This window comes from Nicotiana tabacum, chromosome 11, assembly GCF_000715075.1.
Source record: "Nicotiana tabacum cultivar K326 chromosome 11, ASM71507v2, whole genome shotgun sequence".
In the NCBI taxonomy this organism is placed as follows: Eukaryota; Viridiplantae; Streptophyta; class Magnoliopsida; order Solanales; family Solanaceae; genus Nicotiana; species Nicotiana tabacum.
Window position 1 is genome coordinate 73,457,883 of NC_134090.1, and position 21,388 is coordinate 73,479,270.

Sequence of the window (21,388 nt, forward strand, 5' to 3'; positions counted from 1 at the left end):
AGTACTTATAAAAAGCTTGGCCAAACTTTTGTTACTCCCTCCGTCTCATACTATTTGTCATGATTCTCTCCTGCACTACCCTTAAGAAAAATTAATTAGGATATGATTTTGACTATTTTACCCTTATTTATGTCTTAATATTTAATCTTTCTTCATTGAATATTTTCTCAATTTATATTTTCTTGTAGAAATGCAGGGTAAGGATGCATTGTGGTGCGATCCTTCCCCGGACCCTACACATAACGGGAGCTTAGTGCACCGGGCTGCCCTTTTTATACGTGGTTGGAAGTTGAATCTCTATAATTGTTATTCTAGTAAAAAGAAATAAGCAGACTTATAACCATTAAGTTGAACTGGTTTTTGAGTTACTAGCTAGCATAGTAGCTTAAAGGAGCAGAGTTAAAAATGGTTGATCTGAAAGCAAAATAAAGATCACCCTTCTCATAGCACAAGATTACAGCATTGTTTATGTTGTCTATTGCAGGGAATAATCCCAAGTTCAATAGCTATGACAATGTGTTGGGCATTTCTATTAGTGGAAGCACTTCTACTAGTTGAAATCAATGTGGAGTTGCTCAAAAAGAATAAAGTGAAATTTGAAGGCAATGAGCTAGAGATCATCTCCATTAGAACAATGGCTCAAGAAACAGGAGAATGGGGTGGACTCTTCGCTACACTAACCTATGTCTTCTTAGGGTACACTTCAATGATTGCTTACATTTCCAAGTCGGGCGAAATCCTCTGTCATTTGATCAATCTCCCAGACTCAGATTTGGGCTTTTTCTTCACTTCCCTCTTCACAATTCTCATCTCTGTAGGTGGGACTAAAGCCACTGATCAAGTCAACCAATGGCTCACTGCACTTATGATAGGTACTACTATATAAGAAATCAGCTAGCTTTTCTAGTTTGATCACTGATCACTGGAACAAACAAAAGGGTTATCCAAAAAGTTCAGAAAATGTGATAATTGGAATAAAATGCAAACAGGACTGCTCGTGGTAATCGAGGTTCTAGCCAGTGTATATGGAGGGTGGTCAGGAGATGCCGGAAGCAGTGACTGGGGAAAAGTTCCATCAACAATACCAGTGTTGATATTCTCTTTAGTCTACCATGATCTAGCTCCAGGTGAAAACAATTTTTTTGAGGTTTATTAAATCCTTTCTTTTCTTTCTTACCAAATTGTGATTCATGTGTTCTTGATTTGGTTGCAGTTCTTTGTGCTTACTTGGAAGGTGATCTGAAACGAATAAGGGCTTCAGTATTGATTGGTGGTCTGGTTCCACTCCTGGCATTGCTTATCTGGGATGCAATTGCCTTTGGCCTTTCATCCCAGCTTGATCAAGTTGCTGACCCTGTTGAATTGCTTCTGAGGTCATTTTTTCACTCTTCATTCATTTATTATAAATTGCACTACTAAATCTCAAGTGATATGAGTGTTTTGACTTGCGGGTTAGATGTATTTGGATTTGACAAAATATGGCTGTCATTTAGTTGACTTCCTTTACACTTTAAACTCTTTTCTTGAACAATACATTTTCAGGCTGAAATGGAGTGGATTGTCATATATGGTACAAGCATTCTCACTACTAGCTGTGGCAACATCTCTAACTGGTACTCTTCTAAGTTTCTCCGAGTTTCTCAAAGAGCAAATCAATAAACTTGACTTGCAACCAGATGTATCCACAAGATTATATTTACAGGTAACATTTGGTTTTTAGTGTTTAACATCTGATTCTCAAAGGAAGAGTATCTAAATACTTGAATCTTAATTCCTAGCAGAGATCAAATTCTCAGCTCCGACTAAGCAAATGGTGGAGAAGAAACAACTTAGGCTTCACAGCAACAGCAATTGTCATTGCTCCCCCTCTTCTTGTGTCGACAACAATTCCAGAGCAACACCTGTTCTTCTATCCATAGGACTAATTTCTTGTGGTATAATTGTAGTGCAGATTCTTCAAGACCTCCATTTTGCATTCTTGAAGTAAATCAGACTAATAGTAGACATTGTAAATAACGGAAAAGCTCCTCGTGATCACAGAAAAGAAAAAACATCTTTGAGACTGCAAGTTTATCAACACCATTTCCATAAAAACCAAGCAATAATTCATTTGAATACATTCTCACACCTCTTTACAGCTGAATCACTTAGTACAACATAAACATGCAGCGACAAGTTCATTGCATTCAAATATATTTGAGAAAAAAAGACTCCTCAGTTCTAGATAAATAAGAAGCAGCCATGCCTAGTCATCTGACCTTGGTTTCTCATCTAAGTTTACAACACGGGTTGAAACGAGCTCCAAGTGAGTTGTTTTATTCAACAGAGAAGACAATAAATAATGATAATAAACATAAAATACAAATGGAGAACATCCATTGGACTGATCAAGCAAGAGAAACCATAAACCAGGGGGAAGCATAAATCTGCAAAATGAACATTAAACTAGACCCACTACACCCACAGAAGATCTTAGTTCTTCACTGTGGTTACGTGCCTCAGGAGCATCTGGACAACATCAGGGGAGACTCTTTCTGCTTCAGTTTTCAGGTGCTCGATCTTTGCATCTGTTTCTTGCTCAAGACGTTTGACATTAGCGCCTGAGTCACCACTAGTCTGTAAACAGCAGAAATCAGGAACCATTCTTAGTCAATGCTAAGCAGAGAAGTCAGAATCATTGCCCAAAACATCCCCTTTCTCCCCCACCCCCACAACAACACCCCAATATAAAAGGAGAAGGAAAGAGAAGTTGAAAAATAGATGCAATTCTTAATGAGCCTATTGTTACTATCAGCTATTGAGGGTTAAATTTGGAATGACTTTTGTCATCACCACTTGGAAACATACTAGAGCAGAAAATTTACCATATTTAACAATCCAACAGGACATGAAAACATACAGATGTGGTTGCTTAAAAATGCAGATCGTAATACCTTTCTCAGCCTTTTGGCTATGATCAAGAGTGTGATATTTTTACCACAGAAAATGTTTTCCTAGAAAATATTTTACTAGAAAACAAGTGATTTTCTTACTTATTTCCTGGAGTTTGGTTAGTAAGAAGAAAATATTGTCCCAAGAGCATTTTAATATAATTTAAGCAAACATTATAATCCTAGACCCGGACCCGTATCCCAAATTCCAATACTGACACCGGACCACGGTCTCCGACCCCCAACCCCGACCATGAACCCGACCCCAACCTGAATCTCGACCTCAAACCCCGACACTAAACCCCGACCCCAGATTCAACCTCAACCACAACCTCGACACCCCGCCCCTGACCCCAGTTGACACCCTTTCCCCGACCTCCGTGTTTCGAGTTGCAATTTCTGAGTTGGGCGGGGTAGAGGTGACAGGAGTTGGTGGGACAAAGCGAGGGAAGGAGGGGCTGAGGTTGGGTTGGTGGTAGGGGGTTTTCTAGGGAGGGGGAGGTGGGTCAGGGCATAGGGTTGGAGGGTAGGTAAGGGTGTCAGCGTAGGGTGAGGTCAAGGTGCAAAATGGTAGGTCGGGATCTGGGACTGAGGTGGTGAGGGCGGGGAAGGTTGAAACAAAATTTGCAAAATGTTTTCCCTCCCCTTTGTAGGGAAGTCATTTGCCCCCAATTTGAGGAAAATGAGTTCACTAGGAAAATATTTTCCATAATATTTAGGCCAACCAAACATGGGAAAATTGATTCATACCAAACACACCCCAAGTGTAAAAATGCAGCAAGTAAAATGAAAAGCATTTAAAAGGAGGACAAGATCTGGTCGAAATCATGATTTTCCACGAACATACTAGTTGATATCATTGCTATGCCAATGGGATCTTCTTCCAGAACTAGTTGTTTCTTAGTTACCTGCTCAAGCTTTCTCTGAAACTCAGCCTCCATGTAAGCACGAAATTCAGCTATCTCCTTCTCAGCTTCTTCCTTGGCCTGCTTCAATCTAGCCTGTTTAGCTGCACATGAAACTCAGGTTTAGCACTTCTTTAAACCTGATCCCAAGCATCCACAACGCTCCAAATGGTAAGGTTAAAAGACTAGTGACACAGCTTATACAATTTAGACAAGAGGAATAAAAGATATCAAAACATGAGATTTCATTTTTGTTTGATCACTAAAGAAAAAGATATCGAATATAAGCTTTTGGATGCAACGATTTTGACCACTGGAGCATGACATCCATTAACTAACCTATTGTTCAATAACTCAAAATCCCCCATATCATTATGCCTGTCCTTCTGGTAGGAATCCAGCATAAAGAAAAATGCTTTTGCAAGTTCTCCCACCCCAGAAATGTCCTAATGATGAAATCCTCTTACGCTCGTAACAAATGCATATTGAATGGTTGTGGCTAATTAGCAGTTAGAACTGAAATGTCTAGTTTGAGAAAGAGGGCATTGCTTAGAAATGTTACCGGAAAGTATCCATTGGCATAAGGAAATATTTCAAAACACAAAATATTGGATCTTATACTCAGCCAGTGCGCATCACAACATGGATGAGCACTAGAGGAGTTCATCCTTATCCTTGAACTGATGACAACCAGAAAATAACCATACTACAACTCAACAATTACCCACCACTATAAACACAACTAGCATATGCTAACTCTTACATTAAAGAACTATGAAAGCATCCCAAGGCAATAAGCACGCAGACCAATACAGGACAAATAAAAGTGCCCAGGAGGTATCATAGTGACAAGGATTTGCAGCAACAGAGACAAGACTTTCAAATAGCTCATGCATGTTGGCCATTATTAAGTTCTCCTAATAGCAATGTGACAGAGTAGTTAACCGACAGAGATCCAGGTCAAAAGGTAAGAAAACTGGATTTGTAAAGAAGGTAAAAGCAATTACCAGCCCTGGCTGTATTGACAATGTGTTGGGCTTCCTGTTCGGCAGCTAAAAGGAGTTGAATTCCATTCTGGCCACTGCTAGATGCCATACTCGTCTATAACACTAAGACAACTGCAATAAAGAATGAAATGTAAATTTTTTTAGATAAACCCATGAATTACGATGCATGAAACTAAAACAAGAAAGAAAAGTCATAAAGCCTCAATTAAACCATTATAATCGACTTTATCAAGACAAAATCTATATAAGCAATGGTATTCAGTTAATTTTATATTTTATAGTAATACATCTTAAGCTTAATAACACTGTGAGTCGAAAAGAAAAATCAAAAGAAGTTAATTTACAGCATTATCAGATTCCAAGAGTAGAATTACATATGTGTTTAAGCACGTTTATGTGTACAGGAGAAGACGTTAATCTGTTTTCACGGTCCAATATTAACTAGTTCAAAACCTAACAAATCTAAAAAACACATGGCTTGCAATTAACTTGGAGCTAATGAAGTAAGAAGATTAAGGGCTAAATAATAAATAAGTGACACTCTTTTCTCAAAACACAATCTTTTTGACTCAAGGAACTATTTTCTAATGTCAGAAGCGAGACAATTCCCCACTGTTTCTTCCCTTTCTTTTCATCCTCTCTTCATCTACTTTTGGTCAAACCACTCTAGACAATCTCAGTAAGCCAGACCAAAACAAACACCCAAATCCTGCATCCGTGTTGTGTCATGCCAACATGGGGCATGGCACAACACGGGGCTTGTGTACTTTCTACTATATATCCTCATCGGGCTTGTAACCCGTCACCTGATTGATAATAACAGGATTCCAAGAGTCACCTATGTTGTTCTTGTTTTTATCTTTTTTTCTAGTCAAATCAAAACTTGGAACCATATAGCTGGGCACTCATAATGCTGAAAAGTTCTTTTTCAACGAAACCCTATACCTATGTATTAAAGAAACAAAAGCTGGATCCCTGCCATCAGAGACACCAAATTGTAAAGTGTAAAAGCTAGGGAAGGCAAGTAGAAATTTTACTAATACTATTTAATTCAATCGTCAGATCAGGATTAGAAAAATTTAGGCATCTTACAAAAATAGACTACCAAACATAAAAGAACAAAACTTAAAATCTGGATCAGAAACGTATAACCATGAAGCACGCCCTCACGCGCCACCCATCGAGAGTAAAATTACAGATTCGTCATTATGTAATTCTCAGTCAAACAGGTAGAGTAGAATTAACAATCAAGTTGACCAAAACAAAAAAATGGGAGTAGAATTCAGATGAACAGCGGTCAAAACAAGTCAAACATCAATGGGATCCAGATCTAATACATTGAAGCAGAAATCAGCAGAAAATTGAAGTGTTAGAATATGAGATCGCAATCGCTAATGCTGATTAGGGCCTATTAATGCAAAATCCACAAATAAAGTGAACAGAAAGAGAAAATATAGAGAAAAGAAGGGGGAGTTGGTTGTAAGAAGAAAAGGAGATTTACCTCTGTGGAATCGGAGTCGAGAATCGGTTGCTGCGAAAGTTGAGGACTTTCTGGAATTGGATTTTGTATGCAAGAGTTCCGACTCTAATTGACCTTTTATTTGGACCACAATTTTTCCTTTTCCTTTTTTTTCATTTATTTATTTATTATTATGTTTTCCTTTTTCTGATATCCAATAAAAGATGGACCAATTGGGCGATAGTAATTGGATCATGATTCACGAGGTCAATTAAATTCACAAAGGTTGAAATGATTTCTATGCCCACATATAATTTGAATAGACCAAAATGACCTGCAAAAATTTTCAACATTATTTTTACTGATCTCCTACCATTTTTTGAGTTACAGTCTTACTTTACGCGCGTTACCTCGTGTATCTTTCTATTGAAAATAAAAAAATTTAAAACTAATATAAATAATATTTAAATTAAAAATGTATTTAAATTATAAAGTATTTAATAAAAATTACAAGTTCCAAAATAATATTTGATTTTAAAGTCTTACTATTATTTTTAGGATTTCCTACATAATTTATTTTATTAAATTATTCTTAGAAAATAAGTTTATCGTGGTATTGTCCAAATTATCTTTAGGAATAACAGATTTTTTTTATAGTTAACTTTATGGTTTAGGTCTCTTAGTGTTTTGATATTTTAAATGGTTAGTCATGGTATATGCTTATATTTTTATTTCTTTTTGAGAAATGATATATGTTAATACAATGAACATAAATGATCTTCTATTTAATTATGGAAATAAAAGGTTCTATCAAATATATCTCAAACTCTTTTTTTTATTATTTCGGAAAATAAATCGCAAACGGGCTACGTGAGTTTTGGTAGAAGTATATGAATAACTTTTGAACACTGTTGTTGCTAACTAATAGAATTAAAATTATGTTTCTTTGCTAAATTAAGAGAGTGATTTATAAGGTGACATTTTAATTCATTTTAAGGTCCTAAATGTTAGGATAATTCAAATAAAGAAATATCTAATGAGTAAAATTTTAGTTGATTTAGAAGTCCTAAATATTTAGAAAAATTATTAAATTACGATTTTATTCAATGTAAAATCTATTTTTGAAGGGTAAAAAAAGCGAACGACATTTCGCTAATGGACTTCGAATTTTTAATATAGTATATATATATAAGTTATAATCATTAAGAAATTAAGAATATGTCCATTTGCATTTAATAATTAAAATATTATGTTCTTAATTTAATCAAAAAATAATAGAAAAAAAATTATATTAAGAACAATTGCTCCTTTCCGTTGCAAAGTATTGTCCACCTGTCTTTTACTTGTCATTAAATAAATTCTTTAAATAAATTAAATTCTAATTTATTTTAATCCTTATATTTTTGTACGGCATTTATGCAAAAGGGCCAAAATTTCTAATATTTGGTAAGAAAGCACATAAGTCAAATCGTGATTTATTTATTTATCTTGGTGTTATTGCTTAAATCTTTGGTATTAGAAGTAATAAATTTTAAAAGGAAAGAATTTATATAACTAAAATATTTCATAATTTTAAATTCTTAAATATAGAAGTTTGTATATAGTTCGAATAAGGAAATATTTAATATATAAAATTTAATTAATTTTGAAGTCATACATATTGGGAAAATAATTAAATGACTATTCCTAAATATTAGAAAAATAATTAAATAAATATTTTTAAATATTTGGATAATAATTAAAAGACCAATTTGTCTAGTGTGAACTCTAGATTTAAAGGGTAAAAAAACGAACGACATTTTGCTAAAGGCCTTCGTGCTTTTAATATAATAGTTTTATGGTACACGCTTTGCGCGTGTATCCTATGTCATAAATATATAATTTTAAAAAGTTAGTTAGCCATACTAAATAATTTATTTGAGTTATTGAACAAAATTAACGAAAAAAATCTAAGCTCCTAAAAAATATAAATATTAATCTAATTTATCTAGTTCAATAAATAAAAAAGTTATGTCTCATATATACGTTATTGTAATTTCTTAGGACATATGTGTATGTCTTATGAAAATTATTATTAATTTATTAGGTCTAATAAAAAAAATAACAAATTAAAACTAAAACATAATCAATTTTGCTCTACTTTTTTTTATTTTTTTTCACCATCAATATTCTTCCAATAGAAATAAATTTAGGTATCTTAAGACTTTTATCAATTTAATTTTGTTTTACTTATATGATGATTTTAAAAAAGAATTAAATTGAATTAATTTTCTAATTACTCCCTCCTTTTACTTTTTGAGAGTTAATTGAATAATCTTTGAAGCAAATTGGATGGATAAACTCGATATTTTAAAGCTGTAATTTAAAGATTGAAAAACTGTACAAGAAATACTATAGGTTGCAATTCTTCTCGTGTCAATATGATGAAAAAAATATTTTAAAATTTTGATAGTTTGAATCTCGAAAAATAAATGATTTATATAAACTGAATTGAAGGAGTAATTAATCCAAAGACTTAATTATTTGTTCTAACTATTAAAAGGAAATAATTTTATTTTTTTCATTGGGGCTTCATACTTTTATAATAATATATGAAATATAGATTATTTTTTAACTCCTTTCCCACTCGAATAATATTTTCATCTTTACTACTTTTTTTATAATATTTGAAATATACATTAACTAATTTAAAAATATTACATATAAACCTCTTACTTTTATTTAATAGTAATAATATATGGAAGCTTTCCCTTAGAATTCGAAGTGCCCTATAAGCAAATGAACGAAAAGATACCTAATACTCCTACGTAATATCCTATTTCCCCAAAACAATATTTATTGAATGTCCTAAATATTAGAATTTTCTATGTAATTCAAATAAGGAAAAAAAATAATAACCAAAATTTTAGCTGATTTCAAAGTAATAAAATTTAGGAAAATAACTAAATTACTATTTTGTCTAATATAAAATCTACTTTTAAAGGGTAAAAAAGGCGAACGACATTTTGCTAAGGGTCTTCGTGCTTTTAATATAATACTAGTTTTAGTGAACGCGCTTTGCGCGTGTAGCACATATCAAAAGAGATAATTTTTTTAAAAAATAACATAAATAATACTATAAAGATGTATCTCTGTTATAAAATAAAGATGAGAAAAATTACAAATTTCTGAAAATAATAAATAATCATATGTTAATTAAAGAAGTAATGTTTGATTGAATGGTAAAGATGTCGTTTCATTTATACATATGGGGCCAAGCTAGGCATACATGTATTTATGCCATATTATGCATTACCAATAATTGAAAAGGTTTTATAATATTTTACTTAATCTATGAGAGTGCTAAAACTTGTATCCTTATTCTAATTATGTGTTAGTAATCACATTAGGCATCCCAACTTGACAAGTACTAACCGTTATGTTTAAGGGTTGGATCCAGTTTTGTGGTTCTTTTTCCAGTTCGTTTCCATCAGTTGCTTTATTGTATAAAAATATTGTAGGAGTAATATTTGATTGAAAGATAAGGATCTAGTTTGATTTCAGATATCGGACCTATTTAGGTAACGTGTGTTTATGCCATATTAATTTATAATTATCTGAGTCTGACAATTAAAAAGGTTTTATTCATGTTTTCTTAATTTATGAGAGTGCTAAAACTTGTATCCTTATTCTAATCATGCCTTAATAATCACATTAGGCATCGCAACTCGTCAAATACTAACTATTCTGATAAATGATATCTCAATCGTATCTTACTCTACATGTGATATTTTACTAAAGTATTTCATCCACGTAAATGATTACATAATACAATCATATCTTATTCCTATTAGTGAGACAAAGAATATACATAACTCTTATTAAAAATAATTTTTTAATCTTATATATATATAAGGCGGGTACTAAGATTTGCTTATTATATTGACTAATTAGTTGAATGTTGAGTAAAATTAACTTATATAACTTATAAGCTTACTCAAAAATACTCTTCTTCATTTTTGCCTGATTTATTGAGTCTGTATCGTAATTGATTGGATTAAAAGTAACGACATATAGGACTAAATTTAAATAAAGAAATTAGTAATAGACTACTAAAATAAGAAAAAAATTCAAGGACATGACTAAAATGAAAATAAATAAGTCATAAAATATAAACTAATGAATTAATGAGTCATCTTGACTCTTGACACAACAAAATAATATTCTTGGAATCAAGAAAAATATAATGCAAGAAAAAACCTACGGCAAAAATTAGAAAAAGAAAGTCACATAACACGCACAAAAACGAACGATAATTACAGGGGAAATCAAATAGTATTTGGTTCAATCGATTTGGTAAAATATAATTTGATATTGAAATTTAAATTTTAGAACTTTTTACATAGTTTAAATAAGGAAACACTTAATAATTAAAATTCTAATGTATTTCAAAGTCCTAAAAATTAGGAAAAATAATTAAATGACAATTCTATCCAATACAAAATCTGATTTTAAGGGGTAAAAAAGGCGAACGATATTTCGCTAAGGGCCTTCGTGCTTTTAATATAACTAGTCTTTGAGTAAGCGCTTTGCGCGTGTAACCTGTCTCAATGAATTATATGCTTGTTATTGAGTTACAAAAATAAAATTTTACAAAAAAATAATTCTTGAGAATAATAATAGTTGATCTAATTTAGCCAATTACTCAAGAAAAAAAAAATTCTACCTCATAGAGATTCTCAATCATGCATCTCAATTACTACATTCAACTTAATATTTCTCCCAGTTTTATAATTTTATTAAAATAATATACCATTGTTTACCTAATACTGAAAATGATAATCTTATACCTCTTTATTGTTTGATTTTGAGCTGTTTTCCTTTCGACTTTGGATTTTTAGCACCCAAAAAGTTTGTCTGTACAAACAATCTAGGCATGTATTCGGAGTTTTCATGGGGTTGGTAAGGCGAAATGAGGCTACCCTTCCGTCCATAGCTGTGCATTGGTCCTTTATGCCAGCTAGCATAGCATAATATAAAAAAAATTCTATGTATTCTAATAATCGCTTATAGCTTCTTACACATTAAACAAAATAAGTATAAAAATATACAAAATCGGCTTATGGAAGTAGAAGATAATAAAACTTATTGTATATATTTATATCTGTGTAAGGAATAACATAAATAAAAGAATACAATAGAATAATACTATATTCTTTATTTTATTTTTAACTAAATAGTAAATAGAATAGAAACTATAGACCTTTTTTCTAGAATTTAAATATATTATGAAAATAATTTCATATTTAACGTTATACTTTTAAAAGGAGTTGATGAAAAATATATTATATGCAAGAATAATTTCGCCCAAAGTAAAAATAAGACGTAAGATATCAAAAATTTAAATTAAAAAAATTATATAAGGAAAAGATAGATTTAATGGTAGAATTTAAATGGAAATCAACCTTTATATAAATCAAACCTAAACTTTATATAGAACAAATATAGACGTAAGAAATCTAACGAAGACAAATTAATTATGAAGTAAATAAATTAATTATGAAGTAAATAAGGAAAGAATTTACTTAAGTGAAATCTTATTTGGTTTTAAATTCTTAAATGTTAGATCCTAAATATGAGGACTTTTTACCTAGTTCAATAAGAAAATATTTAATAGTCAAAATTTTAGTTGATTTCAAAGTGCTAGATATTAGGAAAGTTAATTAAATTACAATTTTATCTAACGTGAAACCTATTTTTAAAGGGTAAAAAAGGCGAACGATATTTCGCTAAGGGCCTTCGTGCTTTTAATATAGTATAGATTAATAAAATTACTTCTCAGTTAGCAAAGATCATGCATTTAAAATCGCGTTTCTACCATTATAATATTTTGAAAGTTCTGTATCACGCCTCCATGGTAAAAAATAAAATAAATGAAACACAATCTCTTGTTAGCATATTTATACATGTAGTATTCTTTTATATTAGTTTCGTATCAAAATAATCGTCTAGATACCATGTATTCTAGACAAGTCAACTACATAAACAAATAAATTAGCGATGAAAACATTATGTAGTTAAATAATAAAAAATTATCGCTAGTGATAGATCAATAAAAAAAGTGATCAACTACAAGAAGAATTTCGTAACTAATTCCTATTTTTAAAGTTAAATTATGCAATAAAATTTCTTAATAATAATATTACTTTCTTTTTTAACACGAATTTTTATTGAGGTACTTTAGGTATTTTCGTAAATTAGATTACGCTAATTAATATTTTATCACAAATTAGTTATTACTTTTTTTCCAAAAATAATTACTCTTCCCTAAAACCTAATGTCGTAGAAAATTTGAGAAATAAACGAATTTAATAACCAAGCTTCTAAAAAAATAATGAAAATTTAAAAATAATAAATAAATTATATGAAAGGGAAATAAAGAGGCAAAATTGGTCTTTATGATTAAACAAGGACATAGAACAGAAATTTTACACAAAATCGTGAAGTTTCCTTGTTGGGAACTAACGAAAAAAATTTCCTCCTACCTTTTTGGATTCTTTTATTGTCTTAATATTTTGTATCGTTATTAGGAGAAGATATCAAATAGTAAATTATTTAGAAAAAACTTAGTCTATTTAGAACTCCTAAATATTTGGAAATTTTTTTAATTTTACAATTTTATCCGATGTAAAATATATTTTTAAAGGGTAAAAAAGGCGAACGACATTTCGCTAAGGGCCTTCGTGCTTTTAATATAGTATAGATATAGATATATAAATATTCACTCCCTTCATCTTCTGACTTCTAACAGGATGTGAAATTTAAAAATATAAAGAAGACTTTTAAATTTTTTAATTTTAAATAAAAGATATATATTACATACTTAAATTACCTTTTAAATCTTACGGTGACATATCATTTTTGTAAGAGAGTATGATTAAGAGTAGGTTATTGCAATTAAGAATTTAATAAATATAAAAATATATCATTCTTTAAAATAAACTCAAAAGAAAAGTAAAACACTTAATTATAACAAGCTCAATGCTAATGAAGTGGAAATTGAAACACATATGCTAAAAGAAAAACACAACTAATTCTACAGTTAAAGTGGAATATCTGAAGTAATAATCATGTAATTGAACTTCAAACATCGTGTTAAGCTTCTTTTGGGTTAAGCGTATAAATAATATTATTTTCATTCAGATGTGAATATGCTTTCTTTCTAATACATGATAGTGACTAAATTTTTCTTAATCCAAATTTTGTATTTCCTATTCCTAACGAGTAAAATATTCATAAATAACGTTAACAATTAGTGTATCACTTTCTCAGCTAGGGTTATTGTTTAATGTTGTCCACTTCAAAATAGAATTCATGGGTAACGAGACACATGATTTATCGCTTTTGCAAAATAAAAAAAAGACGATAAGATACGTGGAGCTTGAAGAACGAAGCTCAAGCTTCTTTGGAAAATTAAAAAGGCCAAACATATGTTTCATCATCATCATCCAATGGGACAATAATACCAACATTAATCTAACTCCTCAAAACTAAAATTCAAAAGAATTGTTGCTATTCGTTTGGATCACTTTGTATGATATTGTTTGGGGCATACACTTCATAACCCCTTGTTTCGCATCGCTTTATCACGCTTTTAATAACATTGTTAATAACAACACCACGAAAAGTTATCTTAAATTAAATGAAAGTTCTAGTAATAGGTAAAGAGATTCCGGGAAAAAGTTATGCAAGACGAAATTTTCCTCTATTTTAATTTCCTCTATTTCTCTTTGCTCTTCCCTGCCAGAGGTTTCTACTTTTATCTCCCAGCCACAAAAGCACACCAAAAATATAATACATCCAAAAAACTTTCGAAATAAAACAGATTTTCATAAGCAGCTGTAGAACAATTTAATTAGGACATTATCTTAGCTACTCTCAACAGCTGAAACTCATTTGCAGTGAATGAACAATTTATATACAATTTCTAAGAAATTTTCCTTTCCAGATATATTCTCTTACGAGTTTCCCATAAGAAAATTTGGACTTGTTAAAGACCACTATTGAGGTCATTCTTCATATAATTAAGTTTGAAAACTGCAACAAACTCATTTTATTTTTTGTTCTACTTCACGATTTCAGTCTCTCTTATAACCCTCGTATTCGTGATTCTCAGTAATTCTCTTTACCCACAAAATCTTATACCGTGGTTCGTTTGCCTACCCCCTCATCTGCGCCAATACTAATCTCTAAGGTCTTCTCATCAAGTACTCATTGTACATGGACTAGGGTGTACTTTTGCGTTTCAAAAAGTTATCAAATTCTTGGGCGCCTGGTGTTTATGCTGTCTGTTTAGCCTCAAGAACGGATAACAATTAAATTTATAAGTGATTTTAAGGATACGCGGATTAATTTAAAACAAACGGTAAATTACGTTAGATTAAACAGATAAAGATGTAGCAAATTATCAAACCACTTGAGGAGGATATTTCCAGCCTTAATGATACATACGCCCTCGATCCGGACTCACAGTAACTAAACACTAGTGAACAAGAATAAGAACTTTGAAAGAAAATAATAAGTATATTTCCTTGGTATGCGTGTGTGACAATATCCCTAATGAATAATCAGAACCCCCTTAATATAGTAGGTCTAGGTGCAATTCCATAAAAGGTAAAAAATCTTCTGTTTAACTAATCACCGGTTCTTTATCGATACGCGCCGAAATTCACGCCGTGATATCTGACCCGTTGCGGATATCACGGTCTTCCGTTAGTCGTGCTTGATCGTCTGATAATGTTCCCCGAGGCCTTTGGATTTGAACCAGACCTGGAGCCATGGCCCCGATATTCCCGAGGGCAGTCATTTCACCCGGACCCCGGATCGTGGGGCTCCTTGCCTCAATTCTGGTTCTTTGCCTTTATGTTTCTTGCTCAATTTACTTTATTGGAAGCTGAGATGTACCATGAGTTCGGGTTTACCCGTATACACTGTCGCTATTGATTGCCCGTTTCAAGGTTTTCGAATAAAATAGAGTAGTGGAGGAAGAAAGTGACGTGGGTTGTGGGATTTTGGGGGGGTTCGGATTGTTTGTAATGAAATTTAAGGGAAGAGTAATTTTTGGGGGTTTTGATCAGCTTGTTGAGTAGGGTGTGTGGAATATGATGAGAAAATTAAAGTTTCGAAAAGAAAGCTTGTTAAGGCAATTGATTTGATTACTGAAAAGATAGGGAAAGTATTGTGGCAAGTTATTGGTTCAATGGGATTTACACCTATGGATTTATTTTTTAAAATTTTATTACCAAATAAAAATATGTATAGCTCAAGAGAAAAAGATAGATGGACATTGACGCTAGATATAGTCTCAGACTTCAGCTCATTATCTATCCTACTATACCCATATGCTACTCTCGTACAACAATTACAACCAGTTTCCTCTTTTGCTTAAGGACAAAAGTTAGGCTGGACAACTTCCTAGACAAGTGCGATTTCATACTTCTCTATGAATTATTTTCTGCATTATCAACTTGATGATGGCAGAAGTACTCATCTGCTTGTTTTGGAATACTTTTTGGTTCCTCTCATGCCAAATATAGTAGACACAGCCTGCAAGGGATATTCTATAGATTTCAGCATTAGCGCACTTGCCATTGAATTTAGCTACAACCCAGGATTAGCACTTGTGAATTTGGTTTTGCATGATTTTGCACTGAGTTTGAGTGCTAATTGGGTGTTGGAGAATGATAAATTCAGCTCAATTCATAGACCACGCATGCAAGCAAAACAGTATCGAAGGAAAAGGAGAGAAGCAGTCGAGAGATGCAAAAATGAGATGGAGAAGATGATCTAGGTTTTCTGTTTTCTATTTTCACGTGAGTGGTCTCGTTTATAAACCACTTAACCGACTCCAACTAACTCTGCATTCCAATTTTTACTTTAGTCCCTCAACTAGTTATAAGTACATCTTAGTCTAGTCTATATAACAAATTCCCCCTTAAAACTTGGGGGGGGGGGGGGGGTTGAAACACATTGAACACACCAAGCTTGGACAAGAGAAAATGGTGTTGTGATGAACCCAAGCCTTTGGTCATGAGGTCAGCCAACTACAAACTGGTAGAAATATATTGTGGTGCCAACTGTCCATTGTTGATCTTCTCTCAAACATAATGGCAATCGATCTCGATATGTTTAGTACGTTCATTGAATATAGAATTAACAGCTATTTGCAGAGCTACCTTAATATCACAGTGTAAAGACACTAGCTGTTGAACATGGACCTGCAGTTCCTTGAGCAATCCTAAGAACCATGTGATTTATGTGCCTACTGTTGCTAGACTCCTGTACTCAGCTTCAGCTAAGCTTTGACTAACAGTTTGTTGCTTTTTGGAATTTCATGAAAGTAAAGAATTTCCTAGATTGATGACATACCCCGTGATAGACCTCCTAGTATTAGGTCATGGGGCTCAGTCTGAATCACAATAAGCAGACAATATGGTCTAGGCCCTGTGCTCAGCAAAATACCAAGACATGGTGCTGCCTTTACATATCTCACTACTCGCAATGATGCATCCCAATAAGATTGTTTAGGATGCTACATGAACTGACTGAGTACCCGGACTGCAAAACTGAGATCTGGTCTGGTGATGGTCAAGTGGAGCAGCTTGCCAATGAGTCTTTGATTGCTCCCTATGTCTTCCAATTCTTCATCCCCATCCACCCCTACATGCTTGTCATATTCAATAGTGGTCAACTTCTGGTTAAGCTCTATTGGGGTAGAGATTGATTTAGCTCCAGCAAGCCCAACTTCTGGTATCAGCTGAAGGGCATACTTACTCTGTGTGAGCAGGAACCCTTTATTTGATCTTAGAACCTCAATGCCAAGGAAATATCTCAGCTCCCCTAAATCCTTAACTTTAAAGAAGTTATGTAGTGTCTATTTGGCTTCATCTATCAGTTCTGCATTACTTCCAGTAATGAGCAAGTCATCCACATACACTAAGATAATAACAATGTCATAGTTTGTATTCTTAGTGAAGAGTGAATAATCATAAGCACTCGGATGATACCTGCTTCTACCAAGGCCTCGGTCAATTTGATGTTCCATTGCCTTGAGGCCTTCTTAAGACCATATAGTGATTTAAGTAGTTTGCAGACCTTATACTCTCCTTGTTTCGGGAAACCTTGAGGCAGATCCATGTAAACATCTTCATAAAGACTCTCTGCAAAAATGCATTATTAACATCCATTTGAAACCGATTCCATCCTCTAGAGGTTTTTATGCTTATGATTGTTCTCACATTAACCATTTTAGCTATAGGAGAGAAGATCTCATGATAGTCCAACCCTTCTTGCTGTGTATAACCCTTTTCTACCAGCCTAGCCTTGTATCTCTCTATTTCCCTATTTGCCTTATACTTTATCTTAAACACTCATTTGGATCCTATGGCTTTTTTCCTGCATTGTCTTTAAAAGCTTTAATTGCTTATGACATTGCTTCTACCTAGTTTTTGTCTTGACAAGCTTCCTTGAAGCTCTTTGGTTCAACTGTTGCTGAGAACACACCCAAATAGTCCTTGTAGTTTGCTGACAGATGAGAGTAGGACACAGTGTTTGAGATACAAGAGGGATGATTCTGAGTGATAGAGGGTGTAATATAATCCTTCAGCCATATGGAAGGTTTTGAAATCTTGCTAAATTTCCTAACACTAGTTTCATCTGTAGGTACTTCCTCCATATGTGATTGACTTGTGACTTCCCTCCATATGTGATTGACTTTTGACTGGATCTGTGACTGATTGCACTTCAACTGATTCTACAGACTGGGGCATAGTAGAAGTATCAACTAGATCCATTGTCTGAGGGTCTACTGCAGATGTTAGTTCCATGATTGGTGGATGTGAGGTATAATCATGTGTAGGCTCAATTGGAGTGATGGAAATGTCTGACTCTTCAGTGGTTGCCTACTCCCCATCAGTAGAGGCATGCACCAATTGTCCAGGCATAAGTTCATTTGTCGCAACAGGAGGTTCATCACATGGAAATAGGTCTTCCGTGACCTGAGTCCCTTCCTTGAAAGGAAACACTTGTTCCTTGAATGAGACATCTCTGTTGACAAACACTCTTTTGCTATCTAAGTCATACAACCTTTACCCTTTTTGGGTTTCTTAGTATCCTATAAGGACTAACTTTCTTTCTCTTGGAGCAAACTTATCACCTCCAAGCAAGTTACTTGCAAAATATAGACAGCCAAACACCCTTAAGTGTTCTATCTTTGCTGATCTATTATGTACTCCCTCTGTTCCAGTTTATGTGAACCTATTTCCTTTTTTGTCTGTTCCAAAAAGAATGAACCCTTTCTAAATTTGGTAACAATTTAGCTTAAACTTACAATTATACCCTTAATGAGAAGCTTTTATAACCACACAAATACTCTGGGGGCCATTTGGACTTGTTTAGGACCACAAATTCCAAAAGACTTTATTTTTTTCTTAAACTCCGTGCCCAGTCAAACAAGTTCACATAAATTGGAACGGAGGGAGTAGTACTTCATATGGACACTTCCCTTGCAGCAGTCCTATGGGAAACTTATTTATCAAATATGCAGCTGTTCTTACATAGTCACCCCAAAATCTCATTAGCACTAAGCTTTGGAACATCAATGCCCTTGCAACTTCTAGGATGTGTCTATGCTTACTTTCAATTGTGCAATTTTGTTGAGGTGTATATGGACAGCTACCCTAATGTATGATTCCCAAAGATTTCAATAAATTATTGCACTGAGAATTAAAGAACTCACTGCCATCATCTGACCTCAACACTTTCACAGTCACATCAAATTGATTCTTTATTAGAACAAGAAAGTTCTTTATTACAACTAATACTTCACATTTTGATTGAATCAAATATACCCAGGTATATCTACTGTAGTCATCCCCAATGGTGACAAAATAATGCTTTCTATCATATGTAAATACTCTATGGGGTCCATAAATATCTAGGTGAACAAGCTGAAAACAACTAATAGAACTGGTGTTACTTAAAGGAAACTTTAACCTACACTGTCTAGCTAATGGACAAACATGGCAATTTTTCCTACACCTGCATATCCACCTTATTCTTTAACTCTGGAATATGCTGCATTGACTTCAATGATGCATGTCGTAAACTCAAGTGCTAGAGTTCACTTTCTGCTCCCTTGTTCATAAATAAACTTGTTGCAACTACATCTATGTTCTCCTTTAGCAGATACAATCCATTCTTTTCTCTACCAATCTCCATTACACTGCCACTATAAAGATCCTGAAACATACAAAAATCAAGAAAGAATGTGACTGAGCAACTGAGATCTCTGGTGTGTTTTGATATTGACAACATATTGAATTTAAAATCTGGTACATATAAAACATTTTTAACTGTCTTATTCCCTAGTATAGATGTTTCTCTTGTGTGTGTTATTTGTGCCTTATTTCCTGTAGGTAACTGCACTTCATTTCTTCCTTGATCATTAGTTCTTCTCACACTACTCAGAATGTCCTTACAGTATGTGACATGATGTGTTGCTCCTGTATCTATCACCCAATCACACATACCTGCATTTGCTAGCAAGGAAATTATACCTGTCATGTTTTTGGAACACTGATGTTGCTGGTTTTGACAACAACTTGACTAACTGCTTGTATTGTTCTTCTATGAAGAATTGTCCAGTCTCCTGCAATTGCATAGCTGCTGGTTTGTCTTCCTCATTGTTTACATCCACATTGTTGGTATAAACCTTTTCTCCTCCAGTCTGATTTTTTATTTTACTTTTGAAATCAGTTGGATAGCCAATTATTTTAAAACAGTTTTCCTTAAGATGACCTTTATATCCACAATGCTCACAAATGATCCCTGACCTTTTACCTTTAAAATCTTGACCCCTTCCTGCTAGCATGGTAAGTGGTTCCCTATGTGTATCAACCACACCTAAGGACCTTTGATTCTCTTCCTGAGTGATTATTGCATGCACTTCATTAACAGTCACTACATATCTCTTTGCTAGCATATTACTCCTTATGTTACTATAGCTTTCATTTAAATCCATGAGGAACTGCAGCAAACGTTGTGACCTTAAATTTTCAATTGAAGATCTAGGCTCCTCACAATCACACGAGGACATGGGTACTAATACATCAAGTTCACCCCAAAATCCTTTACTTTAGAGTAATAAGTAGTCACATAGTCAGTACCTTGTCTCAATGTTGCTATCGCTGTCCAAAGGTGATAAATCCTAATCAAATCTGATCTATCAAACCTCTCCTGGAAATCGCTCCAAACTTTTCTCGCATTCAAAGCATAGACAATGCTTGACATCAATTCACCCGATACAACGCTTCCTATTCACGACAAAATAATTGCATTGTATTTTTCCCACTATTCTGCCAATTTGCCTATGTACGCGCTCTTCACACAAGTTCCGTCCACAAACCCTAGTTTACTCTTTCCCCGGAGTGCCAATTTCATCACCTTGCTCCATAGCGCATAATTTTTCGGCCCTGTGAGCTTGAGCGATATTAGGACAAGTCCAGGAGCATTTGAGGGTTGCAAAAATAGTGGATGATTGTGATCTAGTAAGGCGACCTCATTTCCTGCCATAGCTGATCATATCGGAGTTCCGACGAGCTTTGATTCTTCAAATTTCTTCCTAATTCTGATGAATTCACAATCGCCACTTTGATACCATGATAAATTCAGCTCAATTCATCAATAATAGTATGCACGCAAGCAAAACAGTATTGAAGGAGAAGGAGATAAGAAGTGGAGAGATGCAGAAATGAGATGGAGAAGATGAGCTCGGTTTTCTTTTTCTATTTTCATTACACGTGAGTGGTCCCTTTTATAAACCACTTAACCGACTCCATCTAACTCCTCATTCCTATTTACACTTTAGTCCCTCAACCAGTTACAAGTACATCTTAGTCTAGTCTATATAACAAATTGGGAATTACGTAGCAGTTTGGTACTTAGATAATGGAATAGCGTTGTCATTATGATATTGTTTTGGAAATTCTAGTGATAAGGGATATTGTTTTGGGATATAAATTTGCTTTTAGGAGATTACTTAGAATGTGT

General features: G+C 33.4%; 2 protein-coding genes across 2 annotated transcripts; one reads left to right on the top strand and one right to left on the bottom strand.

Annotated features, from left to right (window-relative positions):
* The first annotated feature begins 443 nt into the window (after positions 1-443).
* Positions 444-2,372, top strand: LOC107805265 (uncharacterized). Its single transcript, XM_016629266.2, has 5 exons — positions 444-872; positions 990-1,127; positions 1,214-1,373; positions 1,543-1,702; positions 1,782-2,372. Exons 1-5 carry the CDS (start codon positions 509-511, stop codon positions 1,917-1,919), a joined length of 960 nt encoding a protein of 319 aa, XP_016484752.2. The 5' UTR covers positions 444-508; the 3' UTR covers positions 1,920-2,372.
* LOC107805274 (V-type proton ATPase subunit G 1) lies at positions 2,070-6,501 on the bottom strand. Its single transcript, XM_016629277.2, has 4 exons — positions 6,344-6,501; positions 4,843-4,953; positions 3,839-3,939; positions 2,070-2,616 (listed from the first exon to the last, which is right to left on the bottom strand). The coding sequence occupies exons 2-4, from the start codon at positions 4,928-4,930 to the stop codon at positions 2,473-2,475; spliced, it is 333 nt and encodes a 110-aa protein (XP_016484763.1). The 5' UTR covers positions 4,931-4,953; positions 6,344-6,501; the 3' UTR covers positions 2,070-2,472.
* Positions 6,502-21,388: the final 14,887 nt, after the last annotated feature.